This window comes from Toxotes jaculatrix, chromosome 7 (genome assembly GCF_017976425.1).
Source record: "Toxotes jaculatrix isolate fToxJac2 chromosome 7, fToxJac2.pri, whole genome shotgun sequence".
NCBI lineage: Eukaryota > Metazoa > Chordata > Actinopteri > Toxotidae > Toxotes > Toxotes jaculatrix.
Window position 1 is genome coordinate 14,468,260 of NC_054400.1, and position 16,531 is coordinate 14,484,790.

The following is a 16,531-nucleotide window of genomic DNA, read 5'->3' on the forward strand; positions in this document are numbered from 1 at the left end:
CTCCAACATTGCCAAAACAATTTAGAAATTAAAGTTATTAATTATGAAATTATTATTAAATAATTATTAAATGAAATAAATACATAAAAGTGGCAAAAATATACACAATCACACATGACAACAGCAGAGAATAACAATAATATAAAATAAAAACAATATTATTTTATTATTTTAGAATAATGGTTTAAAAGGTGACACACCAAACAGGGTGTACGCTTTCAGATGGAAATTAAGTAGCTGTGAACGAAAATGTTGCAAAACTAGGTATTACAGACAGATAAACCTTTGGAAGTCTTTTTTGACAGCAGGATTCAGGAGGACTCAGTTCTACTGAAATACGTTTAATAACAGAGAGAAAATAGGTTTACATTTCAGAAAACAAGCACGTACACGATACTTGGCCACTGATACAATTACATTTAGACGGTTACTATTTTTTAACAGTACATTGGCAGAAAACAATCTTAAAACTATCTCGCCAAACTTTCCTCCAGTGACAAAAAAAGCTTTCTGCTTTGAAGAAGTTCAAATCTGGATTGAACTTCGTCATTTAGTCCCTTAACAAGTTTGCAGCTGCCAACGTTTCAACCGACTGCAGAAATGTGCGCAACAAACACATTGGTAGCCGGAGTGTTAACTGTGAACACATCCGAACGCTCTTCCGTGGGTCCGTCCTGAAACACGCCGCCACAGACGGTAGTTCCGCAATGAAAGCAGGATGTTACGGTGCAGACCTGAGACCTCTGATAAGCTTGTTGGGGAGTTTCTTGGCACCGGACCCGTAGTCAGGTAAAAGCTCTCCACCTGGCAAACAACAACTAAAGCTTAGTGTGTGCACTGGGGCAGGAGTAAAAGCGGGTCACGACGCCGCCGCATGTTAAACCCAAAGTGCAACATGCGCAGACAGACACGGAATCCGGTTTAACGTTACTGTTATTAAACCTGCTGACGGACACGCGTAGCAATGAGATATTTTCCATGTGTTTCGAGAGAGCAGCTTGGATATTTCTTTATGGAGGCGACATAGTTCACCGAGGGCAGTCTGACCTCGGTGTTGTCGGTAAGCTAAGCTGTATGCTAATGGTGTGAGCTGGCTCATGGTTACACATCGATAAGATGTGGGGGGTAGGCGTTTTAACGTCGTTACTGAGTAGATTATATCACGTATGTGTTGCTAAATAACATAAACAGACAGTTTCAAGTTTTGAAACCGCTGGCAGACTAGTGAGTGTAGTTATAGGCTTTTATTTTTATTTAATTATTTTTTTTAAAACCAAGAGGTAAGCTAATTGGATCACGGGTTAGTGGATCATGTCATTAATTCATTTAGTTTGCAGTGACGTTCGGCGTTGTTTGGTCTGCATTTTCAGAGCATAACAAACTGAAAACAGAACAAATAGAAAAAGAAAACATGGTGATTTTGACCCACACTGGTTTCCTAAAACACACAACAGCCGTCCAAAACAATTTACCATCCCCCTACAAGTACACTCCTCACAGAGAAAGAGAGCTGTTCAATCAACACAACGCCTGTTGATTGAATTATCTGATCAAATACATTTTATTTTTGTGGCGCAATATCACAGACTTGCCTCAGGAGGCACAGTGTGGATAGGGAAAAACTCTCAAAAACATTTTTAATGGGAAAAATGGAAGAAACCTCAAGAGGAGCAACAAAGGAGGCCTCCCTCTTTCAACTTTCTGGTCATTTTGGAGGGTGTAGTTTTGTGCTTTTGAACTGTATTGTATTATGTGTGGAGGTATGTCTTACATTTTGTCCATTGTAGTTCTTTCAATAAGCCTAGATGGTCAGATGAAGGTCAGATGTTGAGAATGTAACACAGAAAAGAGACTTTTTTTGGCAACTTTTTATCGTGCAGATTACTTTTCTGTTGAGAACCAGTGTTTTTGCTGCAGACCTTGACCACCATAGTTTCCTCTGTTGGACAGTGAGAATTAACTGCGTAAAAGATCTACGAAATAATATTAGCAGGAGCCAGTCTACATGAAACTTCGATCATCATCCTCACAGAAAAAAAAAACACTGCTGCCTTTTGTTACATATCATGTTGTTGTCACAGCCAAAAAGAATCAGCATTACAGCTCCCAGTGAATAGACACGTCAGTATCATTATCATTTCATTATTGATAGAAAAAGAGTTACTTTTCTCTTTTACTCCTCTCCTTCTAGTACGGTTGTACTTCACTAATATATATATATTGTCTTTTCAGAAACAAGATGATTAAAAACTGGGGTGTCATTGGTGGTATAGCTGCTGCGATTGCAGCTGGAGTATATGTTTTGTGGGGCCCAATAACAGAGAGAAAGAAGAGAAAGAGAGGTAAGACAATGTAATACACAGATTATTTGTAGGGCTCTGGTTATAAGGCATTAACTTACAATGACTTGTGTTTTCTGTCAGGTATGGTTCCTGGTCTGTTGAACTTGGGCAACACCTGCTTCCTGAACTCTTTGCTTCAGGGTTTGGCAGCCTGTCCGTCCTTCATCAGGTGGCTGGAGAAGTTTTCAGGTTCGCCTACGATCCAGTCATGCAAAGACAACCAGCTGTCCTCAACACTGCTTCAGCTTCTCAAAGGTATATGAAGCCAACCTGTCAGAGGAATCATGAGAGCATTGTGGACACCCAGTGTTCATTCATATTTTTTACATGGAGGCTGTGTTATCATCAACAGCTCTGTCCAGTGATGAGCCTGGGGAGGAAGATGTACTTGACGCTGGATGCCTCCTGGATGTTCTCAGACTGTACCGGTGGCACATCAGTTCATTTGAAGAGCAGGTTGGCCATCACGCTGTTCAGTGTTCTTTTCCTGATATTTCTATATATATATACAATCTATGATGCAGCATTTTATTAAAGTCTTAACAGTTGTTTGTTTGTGTTGCTTTATCCTCTCTAGGATGCACACGAACTTTTTCACGTCCTTACATCGTCTCTGGAGGAGGAACGGGACCGTCAGCCCAAAGTCACTCACTTATTTGACATGCAGTCCCTCGAGGCAAGTTATCATCTCCTGACTTGCATTGCCCCTAAAACTGCACACAAATCTCTCCTGTGTGCCTCCCATATGTTTTGCAGTTCAGTTCAGCAATTTGGATCATATGTGTGGTCTGGAGGAAAGTATTTTATCCCAAACTCTGCCTCCTACACCTTTTTAAAATCTCACTCAGTGTTAGCATGTGAACCATAGCCAGTGTTGTAGAGAGATATATCAGATATGACAAACCTTATACTGCACACCCAGTGACTTTGTGTGTATGTTTTTATTTTATTCCAGAGTCTTCCTGATCAAGATGAGAAAACTATGACCTGCAGAAGTCGGGGTAAGAATACAAACGAATTATGGAGCCTGGAATCAAACCAAAAAATATATATATTTCAGCTGTATTCATTTTTTGTTTTACAGCCCCTCTTCATCCAATACCAAGTCCTTGGAAGTTTCAGCATCCTTTTCATGGTCGTTTAACGAGCAACATGTCGTGCAAGCACTGTGAACAACAAGTGAGTTTGTTTTCAGCCAGTGAAGCAAATAGCAATTTAGTTTGTGTTTTTTGACTTTATACCTTCTTGAGGTGATTTATGCCTCTGCTTTGCTTTTTCTATAGAGTCCTGTGCGGTATGACTCATTTGAGAGCCTCTCCCTGTCCATCCCTCTACCTCAGTGGGTAAGTAAACATATCAGGAACATGTGCGTATTAGAACTTATACTATCACTACTTCTTGTACAACAGCTTTGTTGTTCTGTTTGTCATAATTTGATCTCTATCTGTACTCAGGGTCGACCCATCTCTCTAGATCAGTGTCTTCAGCATTTCATTTCCTCAGAAACCATCAAAGAAGTGGAGTGTGAAAACTGCACCAAGGTACATTTGCTGTATCATTCATCAGTGTCCTGCTGAATTCTGGGGATCGTTTTCTTAAATCTGTAATTCACTGAAAACCACAGACACAAATGGATTTGTTTCAGTTTCTGTTTTGGATAATTTCTCCTCAGCTTCAACAAGAGAGCACAGTTAACGGGCAAGTCCTGGAAAGTCAGAGGACAACATTTGTTAAGCAGCTAAAACTGGGAAAGGTAACTGCCATTTATATTTACAATGTCATTAATTGAAGTATTAATAGCCTAAGATGTTAATCCCTAGTTAAAGGGATCTGTGCAACCAGTCTAGCAAATTACGTAGAGATATATATAACAGTAAAATATCTGACAGATGTTCTAAAGTTTTATGTAATGTTTTGTCCTTTAAATAAACTTTTCTTTCTGACCTTTTCTTCCCTCTCTCAGCTCCCCCAGTGCCTCTGCATCCATTTACAAAGACTTACGTGGTCCAGTGAGGGAACCCCCATCAAAAGACAGGAGCATGTGCAGTTTACAGAGTATCTGTCAATGGACCGCTACAAACACAACGTTTCCACACACAGAAATCAACGGCTCACATGTGCTCCAAAGAAGACTGAACCTCCAAAGCCCATGAAGACCGAAAATTCAGATGATGTCATTGAAAAGCCCACTCCCAATGGCACTGGTATGGTGGATTTGTTCATGTCGTTCTGCTTCACATTCAGTTTTTGTTTCTGTCTTGCATCATACATTTGTCGTTGTTTTTTTTTGTTTTTCTTTCCCAGATGCAGAGCATCATAACAACAACAAACCTTTTTCCAATGGAACCTGCTCATCTTTATTTCTTCACTCTCCCGGTGTGAACCCACAGCTCGGCCTCACGTATGACTACGGGTAAGCTTAAAACTTAACAAAAGCAGTTTAACACGGTGCAACATCTTATATTTTTCAAGAGAACATACCACAGTTGTTTTAACAGATCCATAATCACATGCATATGGTTCCATACATGATATGAGGGGTGACTGAAGGGTTTGATTTAGAATAAAAATGATGTGAATCATGTGTTGTGGCTTATGTTGGCCCAACATATCAGTGGACACTTGAACGTGTTTTTGATCACAGTATCTTTCCTTCCAGTTCTCCAGAATATCTTTTCCAGCTAACGGCTGTACTGGTTCACCACGGTGACATGCACTCAGGACATTTTGTCACGTACCGCCGCAGCCCTTCCTCACCTCGCAGCTCTTCACCCTTCAGCTCCCAGTGGCTTTGGGTGTCGGACGACTCAGTACGAAAAGCCAGCCTGCACGAGGTGCTGTCTTCCAACGCTTACATGCTCTTCTACGAGAGAGTCCGAAGACTGAACCTCGCCATGCGCTCCGAGGAGTAACCAGAAGCTCACAACCTCAGAGCGCGACTGACTTCTGATTTTCCAGTCAAACTGTCACAGCTGGATGTGCCGGTTACCACATGGTCACCAACAGGCGGATTATGACTTTGCGACAATGAGACCAGACAGGAAAGCCATCCCGGAGTTATTGTAGGGATACTTTTGCATCATGGATCACAGCAACATGATAAAGATCGTTGTATGATGTTTTCTGAGATTAATTCCATGAGTGGACACTTTACCTGCTGCTCCGATCCAGAGTAGGATGCTCTTAATCCCAAAGATTATGAACCTGCAGGATTTTAGTCAAACATCTTTGATCATGTAAACTACTTTTCTTTGACACGTGTAACAGTTGCTGTCATATAAAGGAGAAAAAAAACAAACAAACACACACCTGACAATGTAGTGGATTCTAAGGTAATAGCGCTGCAATACGATGTTCATGTGTGAAGTTTGTAGTGTTATTTTTGTTGAGGCTGTCAGAGGTGTTGACTCAACAGAAGTAGCTGATTAGGACTTCATGGAGATGTTACTTGTTACATATTATGAAAAGTCAAATAGGTAATTTCTTATCTCTGGTTCTCTATTGTCTAATCTAATCTAATTTGCCTAATCATTCCCAGCAGTGTACGTTAACTGTAATGGAAATAATGTTTCAACTGATACAGTTCATAAGCTCTTGAATTTGATATTTTTCTATGTTTCCAATAATCCTTAACACTGTCATGATTTGCAGAGCTGCACAGTTGAGGTTAAAGTGCCATGTTGTCTTTGATGCTCGAGATTTTTAACACATGAAAACCATGTCTGCTGCAACTGAACTGATGTTTAATGGATTAATAATGGTCTGCTCTCAGTTACTAAAGCATAACTGCAGGCCTTTGGGCCAGTTATCCTGAATATTTGGAACTCTGTAACTGATAACTGCCATTTTGCTCCAACAAAACCAACTACATCAAACTGAGAAATGGCCTGGTGCAAAACCCCATGTTAATGTTTGCAATTTGCACTAATGTATATTCCCGTGAGGTTGTGTGTATTTGTGTGCAATCTGTAAAGGTGATTGTTTTCAGGTATTAAAAAAATTAAACTAATGTGCACTTTAGAGTTGTATTTCTTTAACTACAGTCATTCAGATTCAGTTGAGACTTGAAGAAACACATTTTAGATTTGTGTTATTTGTCCATTTGCTCAGGGAGTTCTGACTAGTGAGGGCCTCGACCCCACTCATAATCCATGCTTGGCCACATGTATCCTCTTATTTCTTTCTGTCCAGTACGATGCGTCTAAAGGTGAGGTTGATGCGAGGCAGGAGCACCTTCTTGCGCACAGGCAGGCTGTGGTACCACAAAGTGTTGGTCGGTGGGTTCATGAGGAGCAGGCTTCCATGAGCGAGCTCCAGCTTCACTGGTTCAATCTGTCGGCAGCTCTGTTTTCCCCGAGCATCTCTGTGCCTGAAGATGAAGTCTCGTGCTGCTCCCAGAGACACAGAGGCGATGGGACAGAGAGGGTCCAGCTCCTTTTCATCATCACGATGCTCACCCATGTGATCCTGTCCGTCTTTGTACCTGGTGGAGTGAAGAACACTTTCAACGGGGAGACACATCGAAACTGTGACCTTTACAACTTGTATTCAGACATTTCTCACCTGTTGACTAAGACAAAGTTGAATGTTTGTCCTGTTGTTCTTGTGACAGCATCCCGAATGGATTCCAAGGTTGGAGTCCACGGGCGGGCTGAACGTGTCACCCCAGAATAGGTATAAGTTAGACCTGCATCTCCGTATGTTGCCTGTTTTCTTGGTATACCGTACACCTTTCCAAACACATGGACCTTTGCATCTTCCCCTGGAACACAAACAGCCACGAGTGCTCAATAGCACTGCTAATTTTTGTCATAAGTTTATTTAAAAAAATAAAATAAACTGTTGAAGTTGTACCTGTTGAGTACACCACCTCCTCCTCCAACTGTTTAAAAAGTTGGTCTGCCTCCACCTTGGAGAAGAGTAAAGCATAATCACAGTCGAGTCCCTCTGCCTCTATTTTTTGCCAGGGAATAGGATCAGAGAACTCTGCTAAAGCTGCATCTTCGTCTACTTCATCCTCCTCTTCCTTCATCCGCTCATCTTCCTCCAGTTTAATACTCTTCCTTGGACTTCTTTTAACGGCATCACTGGTGCAGGAGCGTTTATTCTGTCCCCGAATCACAAACTTCTCCATTGCAGTAACCTGTTGCCTGTGGCACATTGCAGATCTTAATTTTAGTTTTTGGGACCTGGATGGTGCAAAGAAGAATGAAACATTAACACAGATTATTCGATTAAAAAAAAAAACGTGAAAAGGGATCTTCAGTGTGGATCTGCATTAAGTGGACTTGTTTCCTAAACTGTATTTCTTCCAATATTTTTCTTTTTGTTGAACTTTGTTACCTTTTGTAAAATTCGAGGTCCAGGTGAAATACGAGCTCAAAACGTAAAGATGAGCTTACTATCATATGAGACCGAGAAAAGCACCAAATTCTCACAATTAGGAACATGGACTAAAACAAGTCATTGTTAATTTTTACTTGAAGAACGGCTCACATGTTTATTTATCACAGTAAATGTCGATTAACTTCTGCTGATTGACTCCTCGGTCAATCGACCAGTTTCTACAAAACGGTGCCAACAACAGCAAAAACGCTTCGAGATCATGACACAAATGCGTCTATATAACTATAAAACTGCTAAGTATGTTGTACATGCCTCTCAGCTGAATGCTAGGTGCAGTACCTCTCACAAACGGTAGTGAACACATCAGTTCGTCTTGAACAGCGCTCAGCTCATTATCATAAACTGCTTTCGTCACTTTGTGTTGGCGCGAATTTTTTTTTTTATCCCAGTCGAGGGGTTTTGGTTTTCCGAGGAGCCCACCGCTGTTTTGCGCTTTTAAACTAACGTCTTGGTGAATTTAACTACTTTCCTGCAGCTTACCGCCAGTGTGTTTTTCATCAAAATGATTGGACAGAAAACTATTAATTCGTTTTTTTCGCCCGTCTCGAAAAAGAGGATTTCTAAGGATGTAAATGAGACCGAGGAGGATGCTAAACACCCGGTGAGCGTCATTTTTGCTTCATGTTCCTAAAATAAACCACACGACTAGCCTGCAATGCTAAAACGTGCCGTTATTTGCATTTAAACCCCACTTACAGTGTACTTAAAAGTATTTGAAACGGGTTTCTGATTTCCCGCGACACGTTCAACGTAACCCAAGCTGCGTTCACAGCCACCACTGTGTTCTCGCTTGTTGTGAAAGGTGGTGCTCTGAGCTGCCCGTAGCATGGGGATGTTTGTATTCCGCTGTGGGCGGTTTCTAAAGCCAGTTTCGCCTCCAGCTGCTCGCTTCTCACCTGCTCTGTATTTTGCTCAATACACTAAAATCGTGCAGAAGAAGCTGAAGCCCACGGCGGTGGTGTCAGAGCCGTCCAGCCCTCCTCCTTCTTCCACCCCTCTGTCTCCGGACCAGTTGGAGAAGATCGCCCGCAACAAGAGAGCGGCGCTGGAGAGACTCTCCTCTGCTCAGACGCCGCCAGGTTTCGGGGAGAGCTGGAGAAAGGGGCTGAGTGCAGAGTTTGGGAAGCCCTATTTCAAACAAGTGAGCGGACAAATCATCGCGCCGCACGTGGTGTCTCCCTGTTGTTTTGAACAGTTTGAATAACTTTCTCTCTCTTTCACAGCTGGTGAATTTTGTTTCTGAAGAGAGGGGGCGCCACACAGTGTATCCGCCCACCGGAGAGGTCTTTACCTGGACACAGATGTGTGACATCCGCGATGTAAGTGAAACAGCTCTGAGACTACATTATAAAGCCTTTCCCCACTGCTCCCCTGTATAAAGGGCCCTTAACCATCCCATAACCTCCAAGGCTGCAGTTCTCAGAGCTAGCTCAACAAAAGCAAATGATCTCCTGGCAAAAAGTGAGAGTGACAACAACAACAACAAAAGCAAGCACTTATAGCAGATCAGCCAAGAGACAAATCAGATCATCACCACTGAATACCAACTGCAGGCTTTCATAGACTGTTCACTTCTATATGGTATGAAAATGGCAGATAATGTGGGATGTGTGGATATTACATATCCTTAAAAATATGCATTGAGTGTATTAGCTGACTTTAAAAATTTGTATTCATTGTCACAGTTGCTTCACTTTAAGATGTGTCTCTAACTCCAGGTCAAAGTGGTGATCCTTGGCCAGGATCCGTATCACGGTCCTAACCAAGCACACGGATTGTGCTTTAGTGTCAAAAGACCAGTGCCTCCTCCACCCAGGTTTGAAGCCTTTTCCATCTCTCTCAGTACTTTTTCAACTCTTTGTTTGTAATCTAGTCAGTTTTATTAAAATCTCAAAATCAGATAGTGTTAATAATCAGTTTTTTTTTTACATATTTATTGCATCCTCATTCCTACTCATTTCCAGTTTGGAGAACATGTATAAGGAGCTGGTTTCAGACATCGAAGGCTTCAAGCACCCTGGACACGGAGATCTGACTGAATGGGCCAAACAAGGTACTTTTTAAAAAGCGGTCTGTTGAATATTTACACACAGTTACACAATAAGAGGGCTGTCAGCCATTAACAGACCTGCCATCTTCTCCATCTGTAACCTTGCTCATCAGGTGTGCTGTTGCTCAACGCTGTGTTGACCGTCCGAGCGCACCAGGCCAACTCCCACAAAGACAGAGGCTGGGAGACCTTCACTGACGCTGTGGTGCAGTGGCTCAGCAACAACCTGGAGGGTCTCGTCTTCATGCTGTGGGGGTCATATGCTCAGAAGAAAGGAGCTGCTATTAACAGGGTGGGTCTACATTGTCGTTCTAATGTAAACACTTTCAACAGATGCTTGTTATTATGTTCACGTATCTTAAGCTTTCACACTCTCTGTGTATAGAAACGCCACCATGTGCTGCAGGCTGTGCACCCCTCTCCCTTGTCTGCTCATCGTGGATTCTTTGGGTGCAGGCATTTCTCAAAGGCCAACGAGCTGCTGAAGAAATCTGGGAAGTCGCCCATAGACTGGAAGGCCCTCTAAGCTGTTATGCATGTCATCTTTTCTAACATGTGTGACGATTAACTACAGACCAAAACACACCCATAAGCTTTCTCCGTTTCCTAGTTCAGCAGTTTTTTTTATAAAAGAGTTCATGTTGGCACTTTTTTTAATATACACTGTATTTTCTTAGAAGCAATTCTGTTGTAGTGCATCTTTGTATCATCTGCACTTGTCAGTGTCAACAATGTAAATATGTTTGTGTACACTCTTGGCCTTCTTAGTTTGCACATTAAAGTTTGCTTCTTTTTTTTCTACTGAAAGGTTGGTTCCATTAAAGTGGTTCAGAAAAGTGGATGTGGTATTTTAATATCTCTGAATTTTCTCAGTGTGGTCTAATCTGAAACATGCTCCCATCTACAGACACCCATAATCCATCAGCGGTTGTCCACAGTCTAATGCAGAATTTCAAGGTTGTTTTGTGGGTCTGAGCGCACCAAACAGCCAGCTTTGTGATATAAGTATGAGGCTAAAAGATAAGACAGAGAAATCAATAGGAAGGGTACTAAAAGACATCGGAACCTGTTCACAGTGCACGTCCTCTCTCCTGACCATTAAGTGCATAACTTTAAAAAGTGTTAATATACGAATTAGTATGATGCAACTTTTGAGTCTAACAGTATCTTCCTCACAGAACTGGAAATTTTAATGTGTGGTATATATATCTGGAAATGTGAGACTGGAATTCTTTCCTCTGCTGAAATTTATTGAGTTTTTCACCTCTGAACAAGATGAATATCCACTGTGCAGATTAATTTCCTCTTTACATTAAACAGTGTTTCACTCTGTTCAAGAGTTCAACAATAAAAAAAACAAAAACAAAACAAAACATTTCTCCATTGGCCGTTTCGGACGTCGGTATGGAGGCGTGGTTCCACCAGTGACGCCATGACGTTGACAGGAAGACTGTGGCAGTTTTCCTATTCAACTTCGCCCCTGTGACTTTTGTTTGCAGTGGTGATGTTTGTGGAGTTACAGAAGTGACAATGCCTGTGCAGAGTGTGCCAGTCCGGGATGCGGCCATACATTTCCGTTTACTGCAGCAGTATCTGGTTCTTCTGAAGAAATATCCCATCCTTACAAAGTCTGTTACGAGGTCGGTAGCTTCGCCTGCAGCCTGGTTCCTACATGTTTCCAGGCGCGTTTCCTCAGTTTGACAGCAGACTGACAAGTTCTTATTTACTAAAGGACTGATAAAATAAAACCGTTACGTTTGAGTTTAGGCACTGTTACCACTCCTTATTTTGTCCGGGTGGATCCTTTAGACCACTTTGGTTGCTTCCGTGGTCCGTGCAAACAGAGACACTTTTCATTTCATCAGACTGCCTCGTTAGGAATGCAACTGTTGCATATTGATAGATATGTGTGTGTCTGTGTATGTTTGTGCGTCCTTTTGTATTTTCAGTGGCATCCTCTCAGCTTTGGGAAATCTTCTGTCTCAGATTCTGGAGGCAAGGAAAAAGGCCAAAAATGGAGTCCCAGCCAGTGAGATTGACACAGCTGGAGCTACACGCTATGCCATCTATGGGTGAGACTTTGCACAGACAGAAAAGAGAGCAGTGAGATACCTTTATAGCTACCAGTAAATGAAAGTAATAGTGCATTCCAGTTATCCAGTGGATCCAGTGTAAAATATATTAGCTAAGGTGCAAAACAGTTACTGTGATTGACAGCAAAGTATCCACACAGAGAAAGTTTTCTGTTCAAATATTTGTTTCTTATAAATGTTCTTTTTTTTTTTGCTTGTTATTTTATGCCTTCTTGCCTGTTGCAGGCTGTTTATTACAGGACCAGTGAGCCATTACTTCTACCAGCTGATGGAGGTGTGGATGCCCACCACAGACCCATACTGTATAGTCAAACGGCTGCTACTGGATCGGCTTATTTTCGCCCCCGGCTTTCTGCTCCTTTTTTACTTTGTAATGAACATTCTGGAGGTAGGTCGCCTCAGAAACTGTCCCTTAAAAAAATCTTTTTGATGGTGCGATTTAGCGATTTGATATTGAACTTCCATGCAGCATGTATGCAGCAGAGGCCGAGATATCCCGATGTTTATCCCCCTAGTGTGGGACAGGCTCAGGCAGAATTTGTGAGTCTTCAGGTGCCTACTTGTGTGACATATTTCCCCTATTTACCACAATACCTCAAGTGTGTGGAAGTTTAAGTAATTTTAAGAGCTGGGACACACCTTATAGACATCCCATCACTCACACAAATGCAAATACTCTACATGGCACAATTGAGCTCAGTTAATTTGTATGAACAAAGAAGTAGGATCAAACATACATGATTACAGTTACAGTGAGATGACAGTACAAACTCATTCAGTAGTTGAAGGAAGGAAAACAGTTGATAAAGTGTTTAAATGAAGTTATCTATGAGCTTGAGGCTCTACTGTTTGTAAAAGTGATGAAACGTAATCTTGTTTTGAACGGTTTCTGTCTGATAACATTTTTAAGGATGGACCATGTTTCTCAAAATCTTTGATTTACTATTTATCTTGACAGTGTCAAATATGCAGTAGTATTCTTATTAATTCCATCAAGATAATATTATGATATTCATACTGAATCCTTCATGTCATAACCTTAAACTCATATCTGTTGATTAAAGTTGGTTATTATTGTTTGCAGGCTCATCACTGGCACCGAACAAACCAGACTTAGGGGAACTGTGGGATACACTTAGCTCTGAATACCAATTCAGAACAGATGATGTGCAAAATTGTTTTAATAGACACAAATATATGGTCACTTCAATTTGTTTTCAGGCTAAAGGTTGGGAAGAGTTTGAAAGAAAGATGAGAAAAAGTTACTGGACCGCTTTGAAGATGAATTGGAAAGTCTGGACACCCTTCCAGTTCATCAACATTAACTTTGTGCCTGTTCAGGTATGCATTACATCAGCATCTGGTATGTGAAGAAATGATGAGTCACGTGCTGACAACCAGTTGTGATGTTTTTCCTCCTTCACCGTGTCTTTTTGTTTGCTTTCAGTTCAGAGTGCTGTTTGCCAACATGGTCGCCTTATTTTGGTATGCCTACCTTGCAACAGTGAGGAAATGATGCTTCTGAAGATTTCTTCACAGAAAACAAATCAGGAGAAAGCTGCTTCTTCACAGTGGCCTTGTGACAGACCTGTGAATGGCAGACAACTGAGAAGTCTGGACGACTTAAAACCTCTTTCTAATCTGGACAGTAATTTTCACAAACAGTAGCTCTTCTAATTAACTCCTGTGTGGTGAGTTTAAGCCATTATAACATGCTGCTAAGATATTTTGTGGTTGTGATAACAGAACATAATAAATGTAGTTTGTAATACTCTTATTGTTTTACAGATCACTGCCAAAATCTTGTAAGATGTTATAGTAATTCTTGAATTATATGACTGAGATATTTTAACTGTTTTTAAAATATGCAATGTTAAAGTGAGTCTTTTTCGTTTCTTGTTGTGGCCTGTACAGGGTATAGCTCCACCACTGAGTTGAAAAACAGTACAGGAAATGTGAAGAGATATGTAAATTCACATTTCATTTTTTACAGTGCCAGAGTAACATGATTACACCATGATGTATTTTGTCAATTTAAAATTGTAACAACTATCCTTGTATTACCAGAATACCAAATCACTAAGTAGTAAACCAAAACAAAATGTTTTTGACACAGAATTACTTGACAATGGTCGCTGAAGTAAAACCTTAATTTAAAAAAAAAAAAAAAACAATAAAAATTTATATAATCAAGCAGGCTGCTTTGTATTCATACATTTTGAATAAAAGAATGTAATAACTTTATGATGTCGTCCATGTGAAAGTGTCCTGGGCCTCCTCTCAGACTGAGACATGTTGACGGTTGATCTGATGTTGCAGTTTATAACCATCCATCAAATCCAGCCTGACATGCTCCATCAACTTGTCCAGTCTCTGCACCGCACCCTGAGTTTGAAGTTGCTGGCCTGAACAGCTGCTGCAGCTGTGCTTGAGGTTTGAGACCAGTGTATATATGGGTGATCAACAGCTTATTAACAGCTGAGCCAACCCCCCCCCCCCTTTGATTTCTTGATTTCTTAATAACTTTCAGTTTCCATTATCCTGATATCAGTCTGCTGCAATGATACTTGTGACGTTTGGAACATGACCGACACCGCCCTGAGGCATGTTTGGGAATCTTACCACCTAACAATCCAGTTTTAACAAACAGGTGAGCCAGAGGACTGATGAGCACTACAGAGTCACTTAAAAACACAAAAACAAGCAAACAAACAAAAAAAACAGCAGTTTTCCGTGGAAACAAAACAGAAAGAGAGAAAAGAGTTGAATGAAAATGTGAAAATAATTATTTAAAAACAAATCAAAACAACATCCTGCCATTGCAACTGAATACCCTCATCACACCATCTGCTCCAACACACTGCTCACTCACCATTTTTACCAAATGATACTGAAAAAAACCCTGTCCTATAGGTCTCAGAGGATGAGTAGCAGTTTCTAAACCACTTCTCTGGGGGGGAAACAAGGCCAAACGTTTGGGGTAGGCTAAGAAAAACGGTGTTTCACAGTCACAGACTAAAACCAGGCTGTTTTGTGAGAGACTGTAAAGAGAGTGTTAAGCCACTCTGCAATGATATTTTGTGTTTGTAACAACATAAATCTGCTCTTTTACAGAGCACATGATGTAACTAAACACTAATATAATCAAGAAGGTCTTTTCTAAATATTGGACAAATGTAAATATTTAACATAATGTTAATAATATAATGTAAATATGCAATGTTAAAGCGAGCCTTCTTTTGGATGTGGTCTGTGTAGGGTACAGCTCCAATCCTGAGCTACAAGAAAGAGATGCCAAGAGACAAGTAAATTCACATTAGGGAATAGAAATTTAATTTCAATAATACACAGTTAATTCTTATTTCTTAATCAATTTAAACATGTATTCATCAAAAATGTGCAGGGCGAAAAGAAAATATTAAGTCAAAACATAACACGGTTATGGTTTTTGACATGACTGTTACACACGGTGGAATGCATTGTTTGTTTGTTTTCCCAAAATAAACATACAAATCAACAGGAAACATGGTGTTTAAGCCTATTGGATCATCGTTTACATTAAATAAAAATAATTAACATGACTAACAAATAAGTTAACGGGGTCACAGTAGGAATGTATTGCTGATGTTTTTTTTTTTTTTTTTCAAACATACACATCAACAGGAAACACTGTGTTTAAGGCTATCTGATCATCGTTTACATTAAATAAAAATAATTAACATGACTTCCATATAAGTTAACGGGGTCAAAGTGTCCTCAGCCTCCTCTCAGACGGAGCAACAGGTCGATGGTGCTCAACGCTTCGACTTTGTAGTCGGATAGTTTCCCGCCGTTCATCTCCCGGCCCTGGAAAACCAGCCTCTGCTGGCTCGCAGCCACCCCCTCTCTGCACTGGACCTTGGTTTTGAAGTCGCTGACAGTCTCGTCTGGTTTGATATCATAGGTGCTTATCTGCCCTTTGTCGTTCCTCACGAAAACCTGGATGGTGGCCGGTGGCTGGGTCACCAGCAGGGACACCGTGGAGCCGGACTCTAGACCGTAGTAGCTGACAGACTTGGAGTCGTCGCTCAGGTCCGTCCTCTGACCGTTGACGATGGCCAACTTCTGCCTCTGAGTGGGGACTCCCAGCTTCTCCTGGATGACTTTTTTCAGATAGCCAACGGTGTCCTGTGGGTGCACCCTCATTCGGTGGGTCTCACCCAGCATAATGATTATTATATCCATGTTGAAAGTGGTCTGAAAGGAAACGTTTTAAGCATGTTATAAAAAACAAAAGCGAACAAACTAAAAAGGAATTATCGCCGTGTATTTAACTACAGAGTTGTTAAAGAGAGTTTCCTACCTTATGAGAATAAACTGCAAACTCCTTCGAAAATACAAGAAACTTCCAAGTCTTCAAACGGCGACAATCAGTAAGAGATGCTCGGCAGCAGCTGTGGCTGCGGTTAGAACTGACTGCTGTTTATATACAGGCAGCCTCAGCTGATTAACAGCCTCCCCCTCACATAAGATTCGTTTTCCCTTCGTTGCTGTTGTAACTTTCGGTTTCTATTCTCCTAACATCACCCTGCTGTAACCGGGCCTCACAGTGTTGTGAAAATCACAACATTTTCCCCCATGATAGATAGATATAGATAGAT

General features: G+C 41.0%; 5 protein-coding genes across 9 annotated transcripts; 3 read left to right on the forward strand and 2 right to left on the reverse strand.

The window, feature by feature from the left end:
• Positions 1-674: 674 nt before the first annotated feature.
• usp30 (ubiquitin specific peptidase 30) lies at positions 675-6,361 on the forward strand. Of its 2 annotated transcripts, none has more exons than XM_041042724.1 (13): positions 675-789; positions 2,233-2,342; positions 2,424-2,597; positions 2,695-2,798; positions 2,920-3,018; positions 3,298-3,343; positions 3,427-3,521; positions 3,626-3,685; positions 3,797-3,883; positions 4,015-4,095; positions 4,306-4,546; positions 4,647-4,755; positions 5,002-6,361. In XM_041042724.1, exons 1-13 carry the CDS (start codon positions 719-721, stop codon positions 5,252-5,254), a joined length of 1,530 nt encoding a protein of 509 aa, XP_040898658.1. In that variant the 5' UTR covers positions 675-718; the 3' UTR covers positions 5,255-6,361. The 2 variants fall into 2 exon arrangements, with proteins under 2 accessions (XP_040898658.1, XP_040898659.1); XM_041042725.1 differs by lacking the exon at positions 675-789 and adding an exon at positions 834-1,060.
• Positions 6,324-8,776, reverse strand: alkbh2 (alkB homolog 2, alpha-ketoglutarate dependent dioxygenase). Of its 3 annotated transcripts, none has more exons than XM_041042727.1 (4): positions 8,645-8,776; positions 7,197-7,531; positions 6,906-7,104; positions 6,324-6,825 (listed from the first exon to the last, which is right to left on the reverse strand). In XM_041042727.1, exons 2-4 carry the CDS (start codon positions 7,501-7,503, stop codon positions 6,516-6,518), a joined length of 816 nt encoding a protein of 271 aa, XP_040898661.1. In that variant the 5' UTR covers positions 7,504-7,531; positions 8,645-8,776; the 3' UTR covers positions 6,324-6,515. The 3 variants fall into 3 exon arrangements, with proteins under 3 accessions (XP_040898661.1, XP_040898662.1, XP_040898660.1); XM_041042728.1 differs by having other exon boundaries at positions 7,197-7,492; positions 8,645-8,753; XM_041042726.1 differs by lacking the exon at positions 8,645-8,776 and adding an exon at positions 7,686-7,813.
• On the forward strand, positions 8,143-10,637 carry unga (uracil DNA glycosylase a). Of its 2 annotated transcripts, XM_041042730.1 has the most exons (7): positions 8,143-8,349; positions 8,683-8,889; positions 8,972-9,067; positions 9,467-9,564; positions 9,713-9,801; positions 9,912-10,090; positions 10,184-10,637. In XM_041042730.1, exons 1-7 carry the CDS (start codon positions 8,251-8,253, stop codon positions 10,322-10,324), a joined length of 909 nt encoding a protein of 302 aa, XP_040898664.1. In that variant the 5' UTR covers positions 8,143-8,250; the 3' UTR covers positions 10,325-10,637. The 2 variants fall into 2 exon arrangements, with proteins under 2 accessions (XP_040898664.1, XP_040898663.1); XM_041042729.1 differs by lacking the exon at positions 8,143-8,349 and having other exon boundaries at positions 8,420-8,889.
• Positions 10,638-11,230: 593 nt separating this feature from the next.
• On the forward strand, positions 11,231-14,105 carry pxmp2 (peroxisomal membrane protein 2). The gene is made up of 5 exons (XM_041041432.1): positions 11,231-11,438; positions 11,748-11,870; positions 12,117-12,279; positions 13,113-13,232; positions 13,339-14,105. Exons 1-5 carry the CDS (start codon positions 11,329-11,331, stop codon positions 13,405-13,407), a joined length of 585 nt encoding a protein of 194 aa, XP_040897366.1. The 5' UTR covers positions 11,231-11,328; the 3' UTR covers positions 13,408-14,105.
• Positions 14,106-15,201: 1,096 nt separating this feature from the next.
• On the reverse strand, positions 15,202-16,341 carry isg15 (ISG15 ubiquitin like modifier). The gene is made up of 2 exons (XM_041041346.1): positions 16,234-16,341; positions 15,202-16,127 (listed from the first exon to the last, which is right to left on the reverse strand). The coding sequence occupies exon 2, from the start codon at positions 16,113-16,115 to the stop codon at positions 15,648-15,650; it is 468 nt and encodes a 155-aa protein (XP_040897280.1). The 5' UTR covers positions 16,116-16,127; positions 16,234-16,341; the 3' UTR covers positions 15,202-15,647.
• Between the last annotated feature and the right edge of the window lie 190 nt (positions 16,342-16,531).